The 23,175-nt window shown below is 32.3% G+C and overlaps 1 protein-coding gene across 3 annotated transcripts; it reads right to left on the bottom strand.

The window, feature by feature from the left end:
* Positions 1 to 3,533: 3,533 nt before the first annotated feature.
* LOC134263149 (neuronal acetylcholine receptor subunit alpha-10-like) lies at positions 3,534 to 18,154 on the bottom strand. 3 transcript variants are annotated; one of them, XM_062745459.1, is made up of 8 exons: positions 17,940 to 18,020; positions 15,125 to 15,214; positions 10,731 to 10,924; positions 7,390 to 7,499; positions 6,662 to 7,122; positions 6,374 to 6,460; positions 5,995 to 6,110; positions 3,534 to 4,764 (listed from the first exon to the last, which is right to left on the bottom strand). In XM_062745459.1, exons 2-8 carry the CDS (start codon positions 15,189 to 15,191, stop codon positions 4,264 to 4,266), a joined length of 1,536 nt encoding a protein of 511 aa, XP_062601443.1. In that variant the 5' UTR covers positions 15,192 to 15,214; positions 17,940 to 18,020; the 3' UTR covers positions 3,534 to 4,263. The 3 variants fall into 3 exon arrangements, with proteins under 3 accessions (XP_062601443.1, XP_062601444.1, XP_062601445.1); XM_062745460.1 differs by lacking the exon at positions 17,940 to 18,020 and adding an exon at positions 17,082 to 17,181; XM_062745461.1 differs by lacking the exon at positions 15,125 to 15,214 and having other exon boundaries at positions 17,940 to 18,154.
* Positions 18,155 to 23,175: the final 5,021 nt, after the last annotated feature.

Below are 23,175 nucleotides of genomic sequence, written 5' to 3'. Positions count from 1 at the left end.
CATATTCTTTTTATACCCCCCCCCCTCGGTAGAACAACCAGACTTGCATTGAGCATTTTCAAGTGAGAAATTAAGAATTAAGAGATTCACGTAGTCTTTCAATGCTAAAATTGTGTTTGAAAAGAGATTTTTTTATTGTCAAGTAAATAAAATTTCTTTTCAATATTCCTCCTTTTAATGATTACTTAAAGAGTGATATTCCACTTGTTTTTAGAAATCAAACCATTCAACAATCAGGTTTAAATACTCTTTAATAGGAAAAATTAATTTTTCCTTCGTTTCAACTTTTAGCTTGTATAAGTTTGGCAAATCCTATTTGACAATGAAAGGGGAGGATATGGAATGCCATATACGACAGCCAACTGCTTACTGCCAACTGCTGACTGCTTACTACCAACTGTCAGCTGCTTACTGCCAACTGCCACACACATATGAATAAATTTTATATTTGTATCGATATTTATATGAATTTTCACAAAAAGAAGGGAAAAAAGGCACGGATCCAGGAATTTTTTTCAAAGGGGGTTTCCCTGGTAAAATTGAATTGAATAAAATGACCAGTAGGTTTTATCTTATGTAATATTCAATATATGCAGTTGATAAAGTACATTGTTTATTATTTTTGTTTGTTTTCCTATTTGAAATAGGTAATAAAATGACTATTTTCTGCTTTTAATCTTTAAAGACCCCCCCCCCCTCCCCCGGAGACAACAAAACCTTTGAAGAGAGAATAATAATAATAAAGATTTGTCGTTTCGCAGAGAAAGATGTTTTGAAAATAAATTTCCGTTTTCCATTATATTCTATAGTTAAAAATTTCCTCAAATTAAAGATGTATATCTCTGTATGTATAATAATGCAGGCACGTAGCATCGTTTTTGAAAGTGGCGGGGGGGGGGGGGGGGGGCAACCAGACAAATTTTTTTTCCTTACCTGAAAAAGTTGACAAGCAAAAAAAAAAAAACAAAACAAAACAAAACAAAAAAAACAAAACAGAAAAGGAAATAGCCCAAACTCGAAAATCATATTTCGTGGGGGTGGGTGGGGGGGGGGGTTGTAGGTGGCTAACTTTTTTTAAGGCCAACTACCTTTCACTTACATTTTTTTCCACACAATACTACAAATCCATAATATCTTTATACTATGGTAAGAAGTGGGGGGGGGGGGGAAGAATCCTTTCAATATACATCTTCAATAGTAATGGTAATGTTGGGAAAAAAAGGGGGCAGGGCTTCGTGATAAGTTGGTATGAAAAATGTCATACACATGAAGGTAATGTCATACACATGAAGGTATGACGCATAAGAACCCCTCTCCCCGGCCGAAATAAATTTTCACATTTAGGAAAGGACTTTACGTATTTTTTTTCTTGTCAAGAAATTTCTGGGTTGGATTTTTTTTTACCAGAGTGACCCACTTGGAAAAAATGTCCTATAGATCCGCGCCTTTTTTATAAATTTACATAAATATCAATATAAAAATAAAAATTTATTCAAATATGTGTGGCAGTTGGCAGTAAGCAGCTGACAGTTGGCAGTAAGCAGTCAGCAGTTGGCAGTAAGAAGTTGGCTGTCGTATATGGCATTCCATAGGAGGAAAACATTACGTTAAATCTAAAAAAAAAAAAAAAAAGCAAAAATATAAATAAAACTCTATACCTTTTAATAATACTGAAAGAGACTCTAGATAAAATATTGAAAGGAAGTTAAGCCTTCACACAAGTACTATCATATCACAATTTACTTCGCCATGATTAAAGCATACTTTAAATGTTGGTGGGGGTATACTTGAAAGTATTGTCAGTGGCAAAGTAACAGTTGAAAATTAGTAGCATAGTAGATTATTTTAAGCTTATTTTTAGTCTCTCCTTATGGAAAAATAAAGATAGGGTAGTTTTTTTTGTTGTTGCTTTTGTTGATAATCGACTTACTCCGAAATAAGTAAGGGGGTGGGATGGGTATAGCACCTAAAAATATACTCTGTAAAGCTATGGGCTAGTGTAAAATACACATTCCAATGCAAAAACTATACATGTAGACATAACCTTTTGATTTAGCACACAGTATTCATTACATTTCTTCATTCTTGTTTTACTCCACTCTTTTACTCAGTTCTGAGTATATTTTTCAGAGAATTTAATATGAAAATCAGAACAAACATTTTCATTTTTGTAACGTCTTCTTTATACTGTATCAAAATATGAAAAGTTAATTGAAGATCATTTCTTTTTATGTCCCCGTAATCGAAGATTCGGGGGTATATAATTTTATCGTGTCCGTCTGTATGTCTGTCTGTCTATCTCTCTGGAGGTCTGTTTGTCCGCAAAAACTTTAACCTTGTTCATAACTTTTCATTTATTGGAGCTAAGACTTTCATATTTTATATGTGTATTCCTTGTGACAAGACCTTACTTTGGGTACCACCAAATTTGACCTTTTGATCTTTACCTTCGAGTTTGTCCCATTTTACACAAAAACGCAAAATTTTTACTTTGGCCATAACTTTTAAACGGTAGATACTAGTACTCTCATACTTCATATTTATGTATGAAATGCTCCCGTTACACGTCCGTAGACAGAGTTAGAATTAATTAATCGTGTTTATATTTGACTGGCACAATTGAAAGACAAGGATAAATTGAAGATATTCTGCGTGAATCTAAAAGAGAATTATGTCTTCTAACTGGATTTTGCTGGGGGATCGTATGTAGTTTTATCCATTTCTGTATAAATCGCGATAAAGAGTGGAAAATACCCCTTCTTGTGTTGGAAAGTTGAATTTATCGTAAAATATTTTCTTAAGAAGTAAAAATTAAACCTGCCCCCAGCACTTTTTATGTACCAGAGATCATGATGAATTGATCTATGTAACAAACTTTGCACAATAATTTTGTTTTGCACTTGTGCCGAAGCAATTTTTGTGCAACATTTAAGAATATCATAAATGTCCGTCACGTGATCAACACAGTCATGTGACATCACCGAAATACTTTATTATAATACCTGATTAAACTGTTATCTCAAGTTGACTGCAATTTCAAACAAGGATCACATATTTGAATTAAAGTCTAGTTCAAAAGAAAATGTATACTTTTAAGGCATTTTAGGCCTTCGGACAGCCTTATCATAACTGCGTTTAAGAAATCGTTCGTATGTGGAACATACTATAGCGTATCTAAACAAATAGGACACATAAAACGCCGGGTGTTATTGGAACATTTCTCCATAAATAAAGGAAGTTAACGATAGAAAAATTGAATCCATCAAGTTAATTTTATAGTTTCAGAAAGGGTTACCAATAGCGTCTTTTTTTTCAAGCAAAATATCAAAATATGAAACAGATGTGACAGACTCTCTGGTATGTTTTATTTCAAGGTCAAAGAGATAAACTGATTCATAGTAGGGATGAAAAAAAAATAACGTCGTTTATACATCTTTATGCTGACTGCTTCTCTCCATGTATTTTTTTTTTTACCTAATTTTCCTTTGAAACATTTTTCATTCTTTTATGAATTAAAAAAAATTAGTCTGCTAAATAGTGATTTATAGTATTTTATTAATAATATTTCATATGTTGTATTCAATTTCATATCATTAAACATTATATAAGTGCAATTGTACATTTTGTATTCTTAGTATAAGACATAACATGCACTGAACAAAAAATATAATGACTCTTGAGTAATGCGTTTAGTGCTATCAAATTCGGACAGACTAACAGTTGTATAATTACTAGCATGCGTATAAAACGAATCATTTAAATTATTGCATTGAAAATGTCTTGCGTTTTGTAATAAAATTGCATCTAACACTCGGTGCTAAACAAAAACAAATTCTATAGTGAGTGAACACTGGATGGAAGAGCTGTTATGAACAACTGCTAAAAGCAGTAAACATCTATTACAGAAAATATTTACATAAAATGTACAACCATCTTAAAAAGACCGCTTCTGTCAACACAGTGACGGTAACATTATTTTCCCCCTGGTTCTTTGGATCAAAGTATAATACCTTGAGACTCAACTTTTTTTGGCATGTCTTGAAATGGTTCAAATTGAAAATGGATACTGTCAATTTTTTTTTAACATGATGATAGTTCACATATTTAAAAAAAAATACTCTTATAAAAATTGCTGATAGTAATATTAACAAACTCGATCTGTTGGACAAAATACATGAAAGAAAATACACATCATATCTTGATATTTGGACGAATCACCTTCATGTAAACAGAATATCATGAAAAAATCAGCATATTATTATGTTATTGATTATGTTTCTGTTGTGAATAATCGGTTGTATCAAACAATACATTCTCAAACACAAGACAGACGGAGATCACTATGGCGAAAAAGTACAAAAAGAAGAAAAGTCTATCCAGAACAAGGGCGACAATTCTCCATTCTCTGGCTATCACCTCTTTGGCATCTTTGTCGGTGATTTTATCAATCATCTTCTTAAGATATGTTTTGATTTCTTTCACGTCACTGGACATAGTATCAAAATGTCCGGACAAACTGCTAGACATCTCGTTTTTATCCTGTTCACAGAAATTCGTTTGTTCATTATTCAACACGCCATTCGGTTGCTCTTTCCAGCTATTTTCGGCTTGCATTTCATAATATCCCACTTTGTCATACTTTCCATTTTTATCCTTTCGGTTACCTCCTCTGACAACAATTCCATTGCTTTCTTGTCCACTTTTCTTTTTTGTCTTCACTTGTTCATGCATGCACATTATTCTTGCTATGTAGTCAACCATTATCTGAAAATCATGAAAATATTTTTATACTAATCATTGGTAACTGCTATGTCCAAACAACATCTTAGGATTAGGTGCATAGCATGTGTGAGCATCCCTAACCTTTAAGACCGGTCACACCGGCCGTGAGCCCTATGTATTCATCTGGTAGATGGGACTTTCGTAATCAAATTCAGTGTGCAAAAAACGCTTAACAAATCGAATAAAACACGACAGCCATTATAAGATCTAATTAGAGATTATATATTTTATCCATTTCTGGATTAAGCACAATTGATATTTTAAGCAATTGTCATTTTGCTCATACGTATAAAAAAAATAATAATCAAAAATATTTCTTTTATTGAACAGAACATGCAAGCTCACAAAAATTCTTCATTAGAATATTTTAGTTCCTATTAGGAGGTTAAATCATAATTACTACAATAATGCAAATTTCTTTGATTTTCTTCCATAGAACCTGTAATTAATTAGTGGTCCTGTCTTTCAGGGTGAATCATTTTTTCCAGAGAAAAACAAATCTAGTGACTGAAATGTGGCATTTTTTTTTATCATAGTTTTTAATCGAAGTATAGTGTATACCCCAGATTACAAAAGGGCTTGTTTTGTTAGGGAAAAACATATTTCTCTTTTTAAAAAAAAACAAGGGAAGAACATGTAATAAACAACTTCTATATACATATGTATAACCAAATGGCATGCCAAAATCGGTTAATGAATCAGAAGGTCGTTACCACCATCTGAAGTCTTATAATGTCTAGAAATAATGGAAGTGACCCGACCAGTTTATGGGTCTGGACAAGCAATTTCTATTATTCTGTAATATAGGTTGCCATTTTATGAGTCTAGCAAACAGTCTTATTTGTATGCTTGTGTATAATTATTGAACCTGTAGTAGTCATCGGTCAATGAGAGACCAATCTTTAGTCTATTACTAGTGCAAATCAGTGCGTTCTAAGAGAAGTCCAACAATCTCAAAACAAACTAGAGGTACTATGAGAAATGAGCTCACTAAATGATACCCCCGCACTATTTACCCTCCCGCTTTTCAATTGGGGTATAAACATTCATATCAATGTACAATATGTCTTTATGCTTATTTCATGTCAAAATTTCGTTCATCTATAACTTTAGAGCAAAATTTTTAAGTATATAGAACTCAAAAAAAAAGAAGAAGATGTAAACATTTAAAAAATTCTGTTTAGTTTCCCTTTAGAAGAGTTCGAAACTTACCGTTTTTATAGGTCTTGGGACACGTGACTTTGACCCCCGGAAGTAAAGATTTACAATGACAACGGATAAGAAGGTGGATAGAGTAATCATAATCATGTTCAGACAATAGTAAGCACCTGGAAAAAGATCATTATGTATCAAACATTAAAAAAACTAATTTCAAACATTTGTAAGATTTAATGTATACACATCAGATCGATTATAGTTACAGTTATTATCTTATCTATCTAGAAAAAATGTCTGAGAGAACATATTTCATTGCCATCTAAATTAAATCATTCTTTTATCTTTCTCAACCTAAATGAAAATCTAAGTGATGACTCTTTGTCTTTTTAATGAAACTTTGTGCTGCATGATAATTATTAAAATGAAAGAGTACCGATCAGAGGTATAGAAGCCGATGCCGGAGGAGTTGATTCGTTGAGGAGAAGAAGTAAGACAAAGAATGCGACAAATATATTCATTCCTGAAAATAGAACAAGATTGCTTTACCTCATGTTATATCTTCATCAATCTCCATCTCATGTTCTAGTCACAATAACACCACAAAACGCAAGATGAAAAAATTGTTTTGTATGAAAGAGCTTGAATATACAAAGCACATATTTTTATCCAAAAACATAAAAAGGCGATGTCTTTTGTACTATATAAATATAATAACTTATACCTAATTGCATTTTCGCAGGTGACTCTGGTGGCAGCCAAAAAAGCACCAATGTTAGAGATGACAGAAGAATACAAGGAAGAATTAAAATGTAATTATAAAATGCAGGTTTTCGTTTAATTCGAATATAGAAGGTAATGTCGACGTAAGGAGCATCCGGGCAACAAGCGTAAGTGATGACGTTTCTGTCGACGCCAGATCCAAGGACATTCCATTCGTTGCTCTCCACGTAGTCTGACAATTCAAATCCAGTTTCGACCCCGTACAGCTCCTTTAAGTCGATTTGTCCGCCATCGTAGCTCCATGTACTGAATTTTAGTTTACAAGTCTGCATATCAAACGGGAAGTACATAATGTCTATTTTACAGACACTTTTAAAGATTGCTTGTGGAATCCATAGCACGGTTCCATCGCTTTCAATAACCATATTGGCGTCTCTTCTCTCCTCCATTCTCTCATCAGCGCTAAAAATTGAAAATCAAATTAACTTTGTGTAAATGGCGTCCACATTTACACCCAGTTCCGTACCAGGTTTGAGCACAAAATGTAATCTACAAATCAGATGCGTTTGGACCATTTCATGTATAAAATGCCTACTATGATAAATCATGCTGTGAGTATAATTTAGATGCAGCTCGAAAAAGATCTAATTATTTTTATTTAACATTATGTAACCATAACAAAGTTTTCCAAATAATGTTATCACTGTGATTTACGTCATGAAAACTTACTAGTTGTACAGTTTTATATCGGGTTCCCAAATGCTGCCCTTTGGAACTCTGATCTTTGTGATGTTGTCATATTCAGATTGATTCCAAGTCATATAAATATCCTTCCATTGCTGTGAAAAAGTTTAAAACATTAAAATTAAAGATTAATAGCAATCATTTATTTCTCCTTTGCAAGATGAGACAAAATGATAGCAATCTTATTTCTTCACAATACCTAATTTCAAAGCATTTGAATGATAACTGAAATACACGGTAGTCATTCATCTTTTTCTTTTCATATTCCAGTCCTTTACGGCCATAAAAAGCCATTTTGTAAAATAATCAATTATTTGATCGACGAAGTATATAAAATATTAAATATTAGCAGTAAAGAATCTCATTTGTCACTATCAGCCACTCTGTTTCAAGAAAGCTTCAAACCTGAAAGAACATAAACAAAACACCCTCGCATATAGCATAACACAGTTTTCAATATTTAATAAAGCATGTCAGGCTTGTTTACAAACAAATATCGTTATCACGGCATATCTCGGGTCACATTTTCGTCCATTATATTTTTTTCCAAAGTTTTCCCTAATTTCATTTTGTAGATCCACTGGGATTAATAATACAATTTTTACAGATATACAAGCATTTCAAATGTTTTTTTGTACTTTGCTACGTCTTATTTCAATGTTCAAAATTTTGCTTTCAAATGTCTAAAGAGTTTTAAGATTGCCATGTAAAATATACATATTGTCCAGCACAGTTACATAAAAAGAGTGAAAAAGTTCTATTGACAAACTTGAATACGGTGTTAAAACGAAATCTTTCGGGATTCAATTAGTTCTGAACGTTGCCAAAAGTGTCTAATGATACTCTTATTTCGAAGTTCGACACTAATAAAATGATGGACGAGGAAACCAAATAACATGATCAAACAGCTACTTTTTATCACGAGCAACATAATTTGCTAAGAACGTCCAAGAAATGCAATCAGAGAGAAATGAAATGGATGATGCGTGTTCGAGTCTGCTTCATTTAAAGATAGCATATATGTTTGAACAATGTTCTTAGGGTAGATCGAGATAAAGTTAATATTTTTAGAAGAGAAGCAACATTCTTTTCATAGGGTGTCACAATATCTATTTAAAGAAATTCCGATCAAGGTACGATATCTATTAATATTGTAAATAGACTATTCAAAAAGATATTGAACAAGGTATGCCATTTCTTCTTCGATTGATTAATGTGCACATATTGCTGCAAGAACAAGATTGACAATGGTCAATCAATGCTTGGCTTTATGTTCACTGATATCTTTTGGATGATATGGAGTGTTTTTGTGGAACATGTACGTTTTCGTACTTTTGAGTTTCTTATAAATACATGTATATGAATTCATACTTTTAAATCAATATTTATAAACCACATTCAGGTAATTTGCTCCCTCACATGAATTTAAGTGGGAATTGCTGTGCTTGGAAGTAAACTTGTTAATATCAAGCATTAAGTCTGGTGATATTGTAACCGCAATTATCAAGTATATGGTTATAGCTACTGAGAAAGCCAAGGAGATTCTCAGATATTAGTTATATTTCTGCAAGGGAACTCTAATTTGGGACATAATACTATACTCTTTATTTATATAACTATGTATTCAATGTTTATCCAGAGGTGGACGGGTGCAACTAAAATATTTACCAAAAAATTTTACTGACCAAGAGTTTAAAATACAGTATACGACCACGATGGATTGCGCAGGTTATGATAAATTCTTCATCAAAGAAAGTGGCACAGTAAGTCACATGCTATTATGCAGCATGTTCCTTCCTTTATGGCCTTTTTGTGCACCACCTTTTTGCTTTTTCAGTGTTTTTACCATTATATTATTGGCTGGGCTGTTTTTGTGTCATGTGATTAGAAAAAATTATGTCATGTGACTAATCTGTATGGTTAACTAGTCAATTTGTGATTAACTGTATATTTTGTTTTAAGCCCAGCCAATTAATTGTTATATAACTTTTTGTAATATGTATTATAGATTTTATTCTTAGTCATTTGTTATTTGAATAAATGACAGTTTCATTCAATTGTGTTTTAATAATTTTATACAAGAGGTTAAGCAAAAATGAGCTTCGAATAGCCAGAATTGTCTTGTCGCATTATCAGGAAAATTTGTGGATATAAATAAACATTTATCGGTACAATAAATTGTTTCATATACAAAATTTTATATATTTTTTTTTTAACTTATGTAATTTTTCATTTAATTGTTTCCCTTTCGGGTGCCCCTTGCATTTACAGCTAGATTTTATAGTTTGGACCAATCAAATGAAATTATACGTATCACGTGGTTAATTCACTCTAGCCATTTTTTATCGGAGAAGAAGCCACACAAATTTTCAGCAACCACCTCTTCCCCTCCACCACCCTATTTTGATGAATTTACCTGTTAACACTGTATAACTTGTTTATATTGAAGAATGTAAACAAAATGGAAATTTGTTTAATTTGGTGCGCTGGCCTTTTTGTGCACCACCTTTTTGCTTTTTAAGTGTTTTTTACCATTATATTGTTGGATGGGTTATTTTTGTGTCATGTGATTAGAAAAATTTATGTCATGTGACTAATCTGTATGTTTAATTAGTCAATTTGTGATTAACTGTATATTTTGTTTTAAGCACAGCCAATTTATTGTTATATAACTTTTTGTAATATGTATTATAGATTTTATTCTTAGTCATTTGTAATTTGAATAAATGACAGTTTCACTCAATTGTGTTTTTAATAATTTTATACAAGAAGTTAAGCAAAAACGAGCTTCGAATAGCCAGAATTGTAAGAATAATAAGACTGATGTAATATGAGCGTAAAAAGAAAATTGTTTAAATTAAGTGGCAAAAACTTCATACAATATTTTGCAGTAAGTTTTATTACCAAGTGGCAGTGTTCTTTAGCTTAAAATGTGTGAAGTCTGGGGAGGACTAACGATTGCTTTCATCTACACCTTTGAAAGCAAACTAAGTGTCGAAGGAGGTTGTCAGTCAATTTGCAAAATGAGTTTAACATAGCTACTAATTCTTGGCATTTCGTCGCTATGCCTTTGAACAGGAGAAAAACAGTTTAAATCATGGTAAATGTATTATGATGCAATACAACTTCCCCTTTAAATCTTTATTATCTTACGTCATCTTAAGTAGTGCGATGATGACACATACAGTACTAACCGAACTGACAGAAAGCGTCCCAGATCAGTCCAGCAGTAACCCTAAAGCAGTCCAGTGTTTTGAGAAAGCATTCTCATAGACTGTTTTTCAGGTTAGTCTTGTGGTACAGAACAGATATCTTTTTACACTTACGTAAGTGACCCATACGTTGGTTGTCAGTACTTGATTTCTCTCGTCCAGATCCAGAATCTGTATCAGACTCAGTCCAAACTTGACGGTTAGGATCTCTTGGTGACGCTCTACTGGTCTTCCCATGATTCCACGTTCCTTGTATTCGGTGAGCAGCTTCTTGATAAGGAGTTTTTCAGTGGACATTTGGACAACATCTTGGAAATATAAATTATACAATATCATTGATATAAGTCGTAGTGCTCTTTAATAAGTGGCCAACCGTGATTTATAGAAAAGGTGATCGATGCTTGTTATTATACAAATTGTTTTTTTTTAAACAGATCGTCTCCTTTAGCAAAGATGTTTTTGTGCAAAAGATAATTATTTAAAAAATAATGGATGTAAGTCATTTGTAAGTCGGTTGAACTGTTTGTATATATAAATTTCTCTATTCTTAAGAATCAAAGGAACGAACTCATGTGTACATCTACGAAAACATTTACTTTTCTAAATGGTTCACAAAAGGGTTGGGATATTAATTAACAGACAGAAAAAGCATGGCAGAATAATTCTGCCCTGAAATTGATTTTGGCAAATAATTCCGTAATCCATGACTTACATATTTACTAACAAGTTGTTTCTTATTAATAAAAGATGGTTTTATGATCATTATGTCACGTTCCAGTAATTGATGGTGTGTTGATGAATCAGTGTGAGCAGGGCCCAATCAATAGTATAAGGCCATCTTTCATTTAAGGGGTAAATTAATTATAGCCATACAAGGACATAAATTTCCTTTGTCCAATTATCTTTGTTTCTTGTAAATATTTATAAACAATTGAGGTTTGATTTTTGAAAAATCCTGACAAAACTAACTGATAAAGTACTCTAACATTTAGTCAAGTACTCAACCTGCTGGTAAGGTATAAACGTATTTACATATATTCTCCTAAGAAAAGTATCGTTAAAGAAAGCTTATATAAAAATTGTTAAAGAAAAAAATTATGAAGGTCTGTAAAGTGTTATTTTTGCCTACTATTTAGGATTTAAAGCACATTTGTATTTCCAGTATCTAAATATATGTATCTTTTTCTTACAACACAGAGTTAAGGAGAAACAAACTGGTTAAATTAAGAAAGTGAAACAGGAGACTACGGAATGTGAAAATGCCTAATTGATAATTCACTTTTGGAAATCAATTAAAGATGATAAAATACAATGTAACAATAATAGAAATTTTTTTCTTAATACATAAATCCTTTCTGACCAAGGATACTTCGTATATGATATTTATGGATAACAATTTTTATGTTCTTCCTTCTATATATGTAATGAAAATATGTAAGCCAAAGAGCTTAATTTTCATCTTAAAGCTTAAAGCTTTTGAAGTATCCTTCAAAAATATTGGAAATTGAAAACAAAGGCATCTTCGTTATTAATGTTTCTAATAATCTCGAGATTTGAGATGCAGCAATAACATTCATCACTTGCATACAGGATTTATATCTATCAGTTGATTCTCTACGTATAAACAATTTCTTTACCGAGGTAAGTTATTGACAAACAAGTTGCTGAAACAAGCATATCAGCAGTCTCGTTTAAAGTCATCATTTCGTAATCATAGTCGGTACAATGATCTTGTCTGTAAATACAATTCATCATGAAGTCAAATGCTGACTGACGTTTTTCATGCTTATTAAGCCATTATTTACGTTCTGAATTGTCGACGGATTTGCCATTATTTCCCAGTCATGACAAGTAGCACAAGGCGGGTGTTGCTGGTCGGCAGGGGGATGCTCACTCCTCCATGATACCTAATCCCATGTCTGATGTTTTGGAGGTCAGTGTTTGCTTTGCTCCTAATTTGTATTTTAATGGACTTTTGAGTTGGATATTGTTCGTTATCTCCATATGTTTGAGATTATTAATAGTGATGAAAAATATTGCTAGACTGGTCGCTATATCTATTTTCAAATTAGCATAAATTTTGTAAGAGGTGTAAGTTTTCCTTACTGCAAAATGGTTTATAAACATCAATTACATGTAACAGCATCATCTGTACACATAAATATCGATTGTATTTATATAAACATCCATTTTATGTAAAGCTGACTGTTAAATAACAGATTTTCATACTCAATACCAGTCAATTAGCTATATTTATATGAAGTCGAATCTGTTCTGTTTTTAAGGTAGACATGTTTGAAAGCATTGACATCTCTACCATTCATTTATACTGAGCAAAATAAGTTTAGCAATTTAAGATATTTATCATAAAACAAAGTTTAAAAAATAGACACAGCACTTAAAATTAAATTTTGAAGTGAACTTGTCATCACATAACAAAATTAGGCAAATTTTATCGACAATTGTGTGTTGTTTTGTAAAAAATATCGTGAAACTGATTACTGATACGGGCTTGAAAAGTCAGATTGAATTTCAATATTGTGTAAGGCCTCCAATTGCAGCATTAACAATAACACACCGGGGTCTCGGGCTCCTTATAAGGTTTTGTATCTCTAGCATGGTGATCTGGTTCCACTCCTGCTGCAGGGCAAGGGTCAGTTCTGCTACGTTGTTGACGTTATGTTGTTGTCTTAAACGACGACTAAGAATGTCTCAAACGTGTTCAATTGCTGACAAATCTGGCGATATCGCGGGCCAATCAAATAACTTAAAAAGATTCTGACGAAGGACAGCTTGTTCGTCGTGTGCGGTATGCGGACGGACATTGCCCATGCGAGGCGGGATTGTTGATGACGTTGAGTTAGTGGTACTGCTACGAGAGGTTTTTCAGCTCGAAGATTTGCTAAACCTAGCTGGTTTCTTACATGCACAATAACCTCAGTCCAGTTGCACGGCGTAATTCTTCTGTAACTTTAGAAGAAGCCATGAAACGGTAACGTCTCGACGTTGCAACAGTAAAAAGATCTTGACTAACCGTCGTTTTTCGTAGACGTCCTGAGCGCTGAAAATCACAAACATGTCAAGTGGTCCGGGATCAGTTTAAAAGTGACATATGGTAAACGGATGCACAAGAAAGTATTCAACATCTTTTTGTGAGCAACCGGCCTTAGCATCTCTATAGTTGTTTCACGTTCATTTTTGAAAAGTCCTGGACGTTTCCCAATTAGACGTTTTTGCAATTTTTCACCGGTTTTCTTCAACAAGCGTGTTCGAAGGGCTTTTCAAGTAAAAAATTCTTCCAGGACCATGTGCTTTTGAGTATGTCCATTTGTATTGTTGAATTTTCACACTGTTGGACGACACGGTTTCCGCGCGTCAAGTTAAAAAAAGAAGTGTGTCTTTTGTTACCTTTTTCTATATTGATTTTAGATCGAAACAAAATAAAGCAATTTCGAAAAATATTTTTAAAATTATACCTATTGAAAAATAATTGCTAAACTTATTTTGCTCAGTATATATATATGAATGTCGCTGCAATCTTCTCTGACAGAAATAGAAAATGAATTAACCATCACCAAGGACTAGCAGAGAAGTGTACATAAAAGAGGCAAATGCCTTTCTGCAACGATTTAGTGCATGCTTATATTATATTTGGAATTTAAAATCATATACAATGTTTTTTCTTGTGAAACATAACCACCGCTTATATTAAACGTGTTATTTCTACTAAAATTTAAAAAATCAACCCTTAAAACATCGTAAAAAAATATTTTTACAAGTACATTATACCATTATATTTTTTAAAAATATACACAAGTAAAATTGATTCTAGATGCTGTCGACCTCACACAATAAATTGTATATCGTGCACGAATAAAAAGGGTAGCATTTCTATCCATAAACAGCTATTCATTACACCTAAAGCAAAAAGTTTGGTCCGTATTGGAAACCAATAAAATGAGCCGTTTCAATTGGTCTTAAATTAAGAGTCTAGAAAGGTTGTACATTTAATGAAAATCTTATAGTAAAATCAAATTAATACACTACAATAATACAAAGGTTGCTATATGGGATGGAACATTTAAAATCTATTCCTAGCTACAGTTTTTTTCAACTAAAGTGTAGGTACTATATTGTGAACATTTCTTTTATTAAGTGATATTATTTCTGAAAAACAACTGATAAAGTTATACATCAGAATGTGGTGACAAATTAAACCATGCAAACAACAAAGGAGATTTGTGACTAATTAATGATTTGTGACTAATTAATCCTATTAATTCTGTGCAGTGAATGTTTACTCCCTCTCTTTCGAGAAAAAAGGCGTATTGTTTTTAGTTAATTTAATTAACTATATTTTACGTTCTTTTCTATCAATTACTCTACTGAAGTGACATTAATCTGCGTGATAGCTATATTAATTTAGAGTCCTAATTTGAAGGCTTTTGAAGAACAACCAGTTGGGACAGACAACAAACATGCAACCTCGTCTTCTGCGGCATCCCTACCTCCTGCGTGACAATTTTGCCACGTCAAAACCGTCGTCAAATGTATTACGAGCAGCAACCAATCCATCTTGTAGAGTGACTAGTGTCTATCTGTTTTGACATATAGAGTTATAGTACATTAATTGACGTCATGATCAAAAGCTAATTATTTAATGAAGTTAATGAACAATTGATACATGCAAAGGACGAGGACATAAGAACTGGAATGTATGTATAATCGATCTTTGAAAATGCCGAAGCTCTGGGTGTCTTTTCGGTATTTTTTTTTTCAATGGTATATTCTATCATTAAGAAAATAGAGAGCAGAGGAATGGAAACATAGTTAAACTGAGAGCCTCACTCAGTGACAGTTTTTGAGAAGTTAACCGTTTTCTGTACTTTCAATGAACCTGTATAAAGCCACAGGTATTGATGCAAAATCAGATGATCAAAAACAACGTAATCTTTCCTTCGCCTTCCAAGAGATAAGAAAATCTCCTCCTATCTTATTAAAAGGATAAAGGTTTCGGCAAAATACAATCAGAAATGTTAAAGGGGTAACAGAATTTAAACAGTCCAAGACTTTGAATCCAATGTTAATCGAATCTCAACCATACATTCACCTTGTTTTTGGCTTAAAAGCTTTTTTCTCTTCTTTAATTAAATACACAGAAACTTACTATTTTCTCTTCAGCGTTATTGAAAAAAGAATATGTTAAGCCTAGAAATTTGTTTACTTTGATAATAAAAGTTCTCTCCATGTTCTTGAATTAGCCAATATAGGTTTAAAAACCAATGTAGACTTTCAAGAGGTAGCCAGTGCTTATCAATTTCACCAAATCATATTGCTTTTTGCAGAATTTGTATCACTGTATGAAAAGCAAACATTCATTTAGATCCGCTCGATTTTACCGTATCACTAAAAACGACAATTCCATTTTTGCTATGCAGACATTAAACAAATTGATTTAATGTACAAACGTACTTAATATTTCTTAATTTCAACTTAAAAATTTGGAATAAAAAGGGAATGCATTTTTCCAAAAACTCTAAGTAGATACATATACACCAGAGACCGATTGGGAATTTTATTTAACTAGCAAATATTCTTGTTAAAAAAATTGAAGACGTTAAAAAACACAAGGTGGATTATGGTAACTTTAATAAGACGATGTTAATCCTCTTTTTTTCTGACAAGATAAAACGTTTGTCTAGATATAACTAGGTTATGTGTTCGAAGAAAGCTGTATTTTTTTAACGAATAAATACTCCTGGACAAAACTTACGGTTTAGGAAATTAAAGTATTGTTGGAGGTTTTTTATTCACTTTTGAAGAAAAATAAAAGTGTTTAAAAACAGTTTGGAGGAAAAATTCTGGATAGCTTTAAAATCACAGTCACTCATTGTAAACTGTAATATTAATATGAATCACCTTTTTAAAAAAAATCGCCTACAAATGTCCAAAATATAGCCCCAAATTAGTCATGAATATGGCAAGTTCCCCAGATATGCTCATTAAAGAAGTCTTCTTAAAAGGCAAGGTCGTAAAGTTGGTAATATCCCTTGTTGCAGATAAAACCCACAATTAAAAAAAAAACACAAGAGAACAAGAACAAATTATCTCTTTACAAATAAATATAAAATATTTTTGTCACCCCCTTCCATGTTTCAGTACATTTCCACTTTGTAAAGAAGCCAAAATATAGCGATATTCACGATATTATTTCAATAGAACATCATAATGGTATTATCATCAATCGATTCCCAGTGAGCTAAGGGGTGAATTTTTTAATAAAAAGAGTTCACTAAGGGACGAAATGAGTTTCTGCAATAGCCGTTTCCTTATCTCTGGAAGCTACTGAGACAATACGAGCAATTAGCTTACACTTCAATGGAATGCAATGAAATCTTTAGTGCCAAATTTAGACCCGAATGAAAACCTTAACTAATCACTGCATTTAAAATGTGTCATACTTACAGTATTGTTGCACAACGGAAGAACGCGTTGCAATTCAATACTTAAAGAAGAATAAATCCCTACCGCCACTTTAATTGCACATTTTAAGACTGCATTGGATTAAAAGGTGAAAGAAACAGTCCAATGCGTTATATGTTATTGACAGAGGGGTGTTTGAGCAGACGTTTTGAACTTATGATAGATTATTATTTACACTAAAAACTATAAAGAATTGTATTAACCAGTTAAAGTCCTTAAAAGTAGTCATAAAAAGAGTTAAGTATACAATCAACGAGCAATTGATATACAATTTCTGAAACTGAATTGATCCATTCTTCACAATGTTTACGCGTTTATCTCGATGTTTGACATCTGTAAATCGTACAATAGCACTTCCTATTTTGATCGCAAATCCAATTAAAAAGGCAGCAAAAATCTGTTATTTAAATATTTGCCGTTAAATACCATCTTTAAAAATCTTTCAATGGGCTTTACAAAAGGTCATCTTAGTTCCTATATTGAGCTGCACATTTTGATAACTTTTAAGAGTTTGGTTAAAAACTAATTAGAAATTTATATTTTTTGCATTACGTTATTCAATTTTTACTTCGTCATACTCTTTTAGAGAAATAAATATTGAAATTTTTTTCAATGAAAATGAATTCTCTCAGCAATTTGCAAGAAGCAGAATGTAAAAGAATTCTCATTTATAATTTACAATTCGTTTCACATACTTCAAGTTAACACTTTTAAGAATAATTCATCAGATTGATTTCTTACGAATGTTATTCAACAAATTGACAACCTTTGAACATATAACAAGTATTAATATTGATTTAGGTTAATACATGACAGTTGCAAAAATGCAATTTCACTCACCTAAAACAGCTGCGACAATTAATGAAGTAAGTAATATCCTGATTCCTCTCTGCATATTATACGATAGGAGTACAATCCATCCAAATACTCCGTGCACGTGAATTGCCGTAAATGAAATGAACAGTGTATCATTGCCTGGGCAGCGCGCGAGGGATTTACAGATCCTACTATTGGTAAATCCTACTAAAGCCAGTCACGTCCTTTGGGCATTCAGCTGCCTGCAAATTGCACAACGGTGTTTGATTGATGTGTGAAAATTGAGAAAAATACAATGAAAGAATACATACTTATTCAGAAAAGCTTGCCATGCGAGCTTTCTGTGTTGGAACGTTAAATTATCCAAGTTTTTTTTTCTTCCTGCAGAAGATCCTTGCTGTCACTGTATTGGATTTTAAATACTAAGCAACTGTCGATGATTTCTGATGGAGAGGAGAAAATGTAAACTGTTGGCGGAAATGTTATATAAACATTCCATTTCATCAAGTAATTGTTCGTATATCGTCTTTTCAAATTCAATTAAAGCATGTACATCACCCATTTGAAGACTAGAAGTGGTTGTATAAATATGCATTAATACTTTAGATTTATAAAAAGTCCGAACACATGGATTTTTTTTAGAACTTCATAATTTTCACATCGAACGAATCTTAATAATTTTTTTTGAAAGCTTGCACGATTTTGCCCTTAATATATATTCAATATTTGCTTAACAAGTACAATATTTTAATGGAAAATATCTATGAATTCTATAAATTTTTATTACTAAAGTTTATTTACCCTTACTGAAATTTCACTTTGTAGAAACAAAGGAAACAAGATTTACTGAGTATATAAGGGATTAACGTAATCGTAAAACGAAGTGAAAGTTGGTGCAATCTCAAAGCATTAACCAATTCCACCAACCAAACCACAACGATGGTGTTTTTGTAACCTTTGCATTTGCTAGCGACCAGTGTTTACCTTTACGGAGAGTTAGATTGTAAGTTAATGCTCCCTTCGACTAGAAATGCTTCTCTCGGGGGAGAGGCTCAAGACTCGTGAAACAAACACTCTATTCCCTTCATAACCAAGAAAATATGCATGATACAAGCACGCAGTAAAACAAATTATTGTTATAAATACTTGAGTACGTTTACTATACCTTAAAGATATAGACTAATTATCGAAATTAGACTTTGAGCGTGTGATCCTCACTTTTTGGATATTTTGAATGAGGTAAGATAAGAAATCTAAGAGAATGTTGTATTATGCACTCTTGCTTTACCATTGAATAAATGAGAAACAAGGGAATTTGGTCGACATATTCAATATTAATAGGTATATACCTAGGTTGCGATAACTCTAATTTCAAACGTGGTCAAAGGTGTACAGGCCACTGACCTATCGCATATGCATGAGATTAAGACTTTGTTCTGAAGTCAGAGCAACCTAACTTCCTAGAGAATCATTTAAAAGCAACTAGAAATAATTCATATAAAGCAGTTCCAGAGAAAATAGACATCAAGAGACTTACCAAAGACTCACCAAAGAGAGATTCTATGGTTGATATTCAACAGCAAGTGTTGAGACAGACATTTGAAAATTTGCTTCAAAATGTCATCATGACTTCCCCCTTTCATTAAAGAAACACTTGTGGCGATTCGCCTTATAAAAGTAACGTCTAGAAAATCATTTATTTTCTTTCGAGTGGAAAAGAAAATTATTTGCTTGTTTCTTAAATTTTTCACTATTTTTAAAATTCTGATCCTATGCATTGTTATGCTCAAGGTATATTGCATAATTGCTATTTTTAAACATCCATAGATTATTTATACATTTTTATGTAAACAACAGCGGACACTCGCAAAATTATAAAGTTATTCGCAAAAATATTGCGCTCATTAGATAAGAGGTTTGTATATAGTTAGAATAATCTAACTGTGTCTCGGTACAAGCCCTCACCACAGTTAGAATACCGCCTATATACTCGTAATGTAGCAAAAAACTGCAGAATCGCACCGAAACGATTTTGAAGGATACAAACGGATTTGCACTGAAAATAACTTGCAAATTAATCATAACAAACCTTTTTGAGATTGCTTATGCCTTTTATCCCAAAAAAACAATCCATATAAATACGAAAATCCCATTCATTTTCTCAACGTTATTCTCTCGATTCAAATTACCTCCATGTTTACATTCGGAACTCTCAAGATTGTTCCTAGTAAATGCACTATGCGAGTTATCGCCCGTGTTTCTTTCTGCTACATTACGAATACACGGAACGAATTCTATCGTTAAACCGGGTCCGTAGGACAATATCATTTTAACGATAGAACATTCTATCTAGTTTGTATACTGTTAGAAAAGTAAGAAAACAGTCACTGAATATCATGTTTCTTGGACAGATAAAGACATAATAAAATACAGCACCAGGGGCTTTGCTTCCTTTTTAAAGTAATTTAACATAAATATGTACTTTCTCTTAACATGCTCGTTCAGATATTAAATTAACAATACTATTAATTGCAATCTCTATAGGAACAATTGCTAGAAAAAAAAATTTCGAAAATAATTACTGTATCCACGTGCATTTAGTCCTAAATGCAAATATATATAAAATTCGAAACTTCTTTATTATTACCAAAGATTTCTTTTTATATTTTTGCAGATTAAATAAAAAGATATTGAACAGCTATCAAGCTCAAAAGACCATTAAAACAGTACGAATCAGAAGCAGAGCAAACATGGACCTCTAAAACATCAGAAGTGGGATCAGGTGCCATGGAAAAATACCGGTAGGAATCCTTGTCAACCGCCGGCAGGTGTCACCATGTGCTCTTAGTCATGATCGGGAAAAACCGAAAAGAATTCAGTGTGTAATTATGAATCAAGTGTACAGTAAGTTATTTTCAATACTGCAATAACTATCTTCAGGATGTCTTATTCACGAATATCACATCCTAAGATTTCTAATACTGTCTTAGGATAAAAAATCCTGAATTAGAAATACGAATTACGGAAAAATTTGCTATGTTTAATGGCTTTGTTGACATACATGCATTGCTGAAAGAACAAGCGTACGATATTATATATACATATTTATGTATTACCGGTTCTGTTGATAATAATGTTTCTTTCGATTTTGTATCTATGACAAGAGAACAGACGCGATGATTGCAAACAAAAAATCACAAGTAATGAGAATCTAGTGATTAAAAAAAACATATCAATAGATTTATTTCAAACGAGAATTGAAAAGCACATTCAAGGATTTTCTTACATTAAATGATTTACAATATGGACCTAAATTTGAAACCATCTTTTCTGAATGCTTTTCATCTCATTTGCATTGCTCAACAAAGGTTTAACACGATTTCGTTTTGGAAACATATATTATTCCAAACCATTTATATGGATAAAAATGTGATAGCTGTCCTCAATGAAAATTTTAAAAAGTAATGAATCTCGCAATGAAAAGAAGTTCTTTAATGAAACATGATTCTGTCCTTTATTTAATGAGAAATATATGTAAACCATTCACCTAGTGATTGAATGGATGGTGAGACGGATGTTTATGTGACATTGACAACTGATATTGACTTGTTTCTATTTTTAGTCAATCAAAAAAATCATGTGACTTTAATGAAAATGAAGCAGATGCTGCCTGTGTGCAATGTTTTAATTTAATTGTTCTAAATTGTCCTTTGAATTGCCACATCGTCACGTCTGGTCGACTTGAATGGGCAAAGATACACCAAATCAATAGACTGTTCCAAGTTATCTGTAGTAATTGTTATGTGTATCGCCTACTCTATCTTGGCTCTTTAATTTCAATACAAGAAGTATATGACGTTGTTTTTCCTCCTTGCTTTTAAAGTAAATTGCAATTTAACTTTTCAAAAACTGTTAAATTATTCGGTTATTTCAAATAAAATTTTAATTCTTTAAAGAAATTTATCAAAAGACGTTATTCAACCATTTCCAACGATAAATTTATATAATGACGTAGATTTTGAAAAATGACCTGTAAATCGGCTTGCTTGGCGGTTACGCTTCGAATTCATTAGGCTAAGGAATCTATTTCGAAAGGAATATTTTGTGAAAGGCTACTTGTGATCAGTCCAATCTTTTTGACATTAAAGACAGTTTTTTTTTCAAGAAAAATGGAACATATAAATATATTTACCTTGTCATTGACCATTTGCAAAGTTATTTCCTAAGAAATATTCTAACTGCACACACAAATACTTGAATTTGATATTTAAATGATGCGTGAGTTTCTGACAATATCTATGTAGTTTTTGGAGATCAGGTCTCCCAACAATCTGTTAGAATTCCCATGTTTATCATTTTTGCACCGTAATTAGCAGACTTATTCTTGTATTCAGATGAAGCAGAATATGTTTTAAAAACTTCAACTTTAAAAGAAAAAAACACTTGCTTCCAATAAAAGATACCGCAGAGTCTGACAAATCTGTTTCATATTTGGATATAGAACTATAAAAAGACGTAAATGGTAATCTAACAACCAAGCTTTATAACAAACGTGAAGATTTCAATCGTCAACTTCTCTTACTTATGTAGCAACATACCCCTATCACCTATATATGAGTTCATGTCTCTCAGTTGATTCGATACGCAAGGGCATGTTCTACGTATGAACAATTTCTAAAACAAGATAAGTTACTAATACTCAAGTTTATGAAACAAGAATATCAACAGTCTCGTTTGAAGTCATCATATAACCAAGTTTAATGATTCACACAGTGACTTTTTTTCATCAGTTACAACCTATCATTAAGTCAAATGGTGACTTACTATTGGTAAGCCATTGTTTACACACTGAATTGTCTATGGATGACAAGGAAATAAGACACTGTGACCGGTCGGTAGGGGGTGCTCACCCAACTATGGTAACCAATCCCATCTCTGATGTTTTAGCTGTCAGTGTTTGCTCTGTTCCCAATTTATGTTGTTTAAATGGAGCTTGAATACTATTTCTTATCTTCATGTCTCATTCTGAAAGGGTTATTGTTCAAAGTTTTTATTCCTTTCATGAATAATTGGAAAGAATAAAATATGTCAAGAGTTTTTCTTATGAAAAGAAATGGTGACCAAAAATTCCGTCTGGGATCAAAGTAGAATCTACATAAAGAGAACAGGAATAAATGCAATAGTATGGTCAATATGACTTCTCGATGATTTCAATTAATAACCTACTTTAAATCAATGGCGTTTAAACAAAGATTTTGAA

This window comes from Saccostrea cucullata, unplaced genomic scaffold, assembly GCF_032062105.1.
Source record: "Saccostrea cucullata isolate Sc308-1 unplaced genomic scaffold, CSIRO_AGI_Scuc_v1 ctg378, whole genome shotgun sequence".
Classification (NCBI taxonomy): Eukaryota; Metazoa; Mollusca; class Bivalvia; order Ostreida; family Ostreidae; genus Saccostrea; species Saccostrea cuccullata.
The sequence above is the reverse complement of the archived record's forward strand: the minus strand, read 5'-3'. Positions and strand labels throughout refer to the sequence as shown.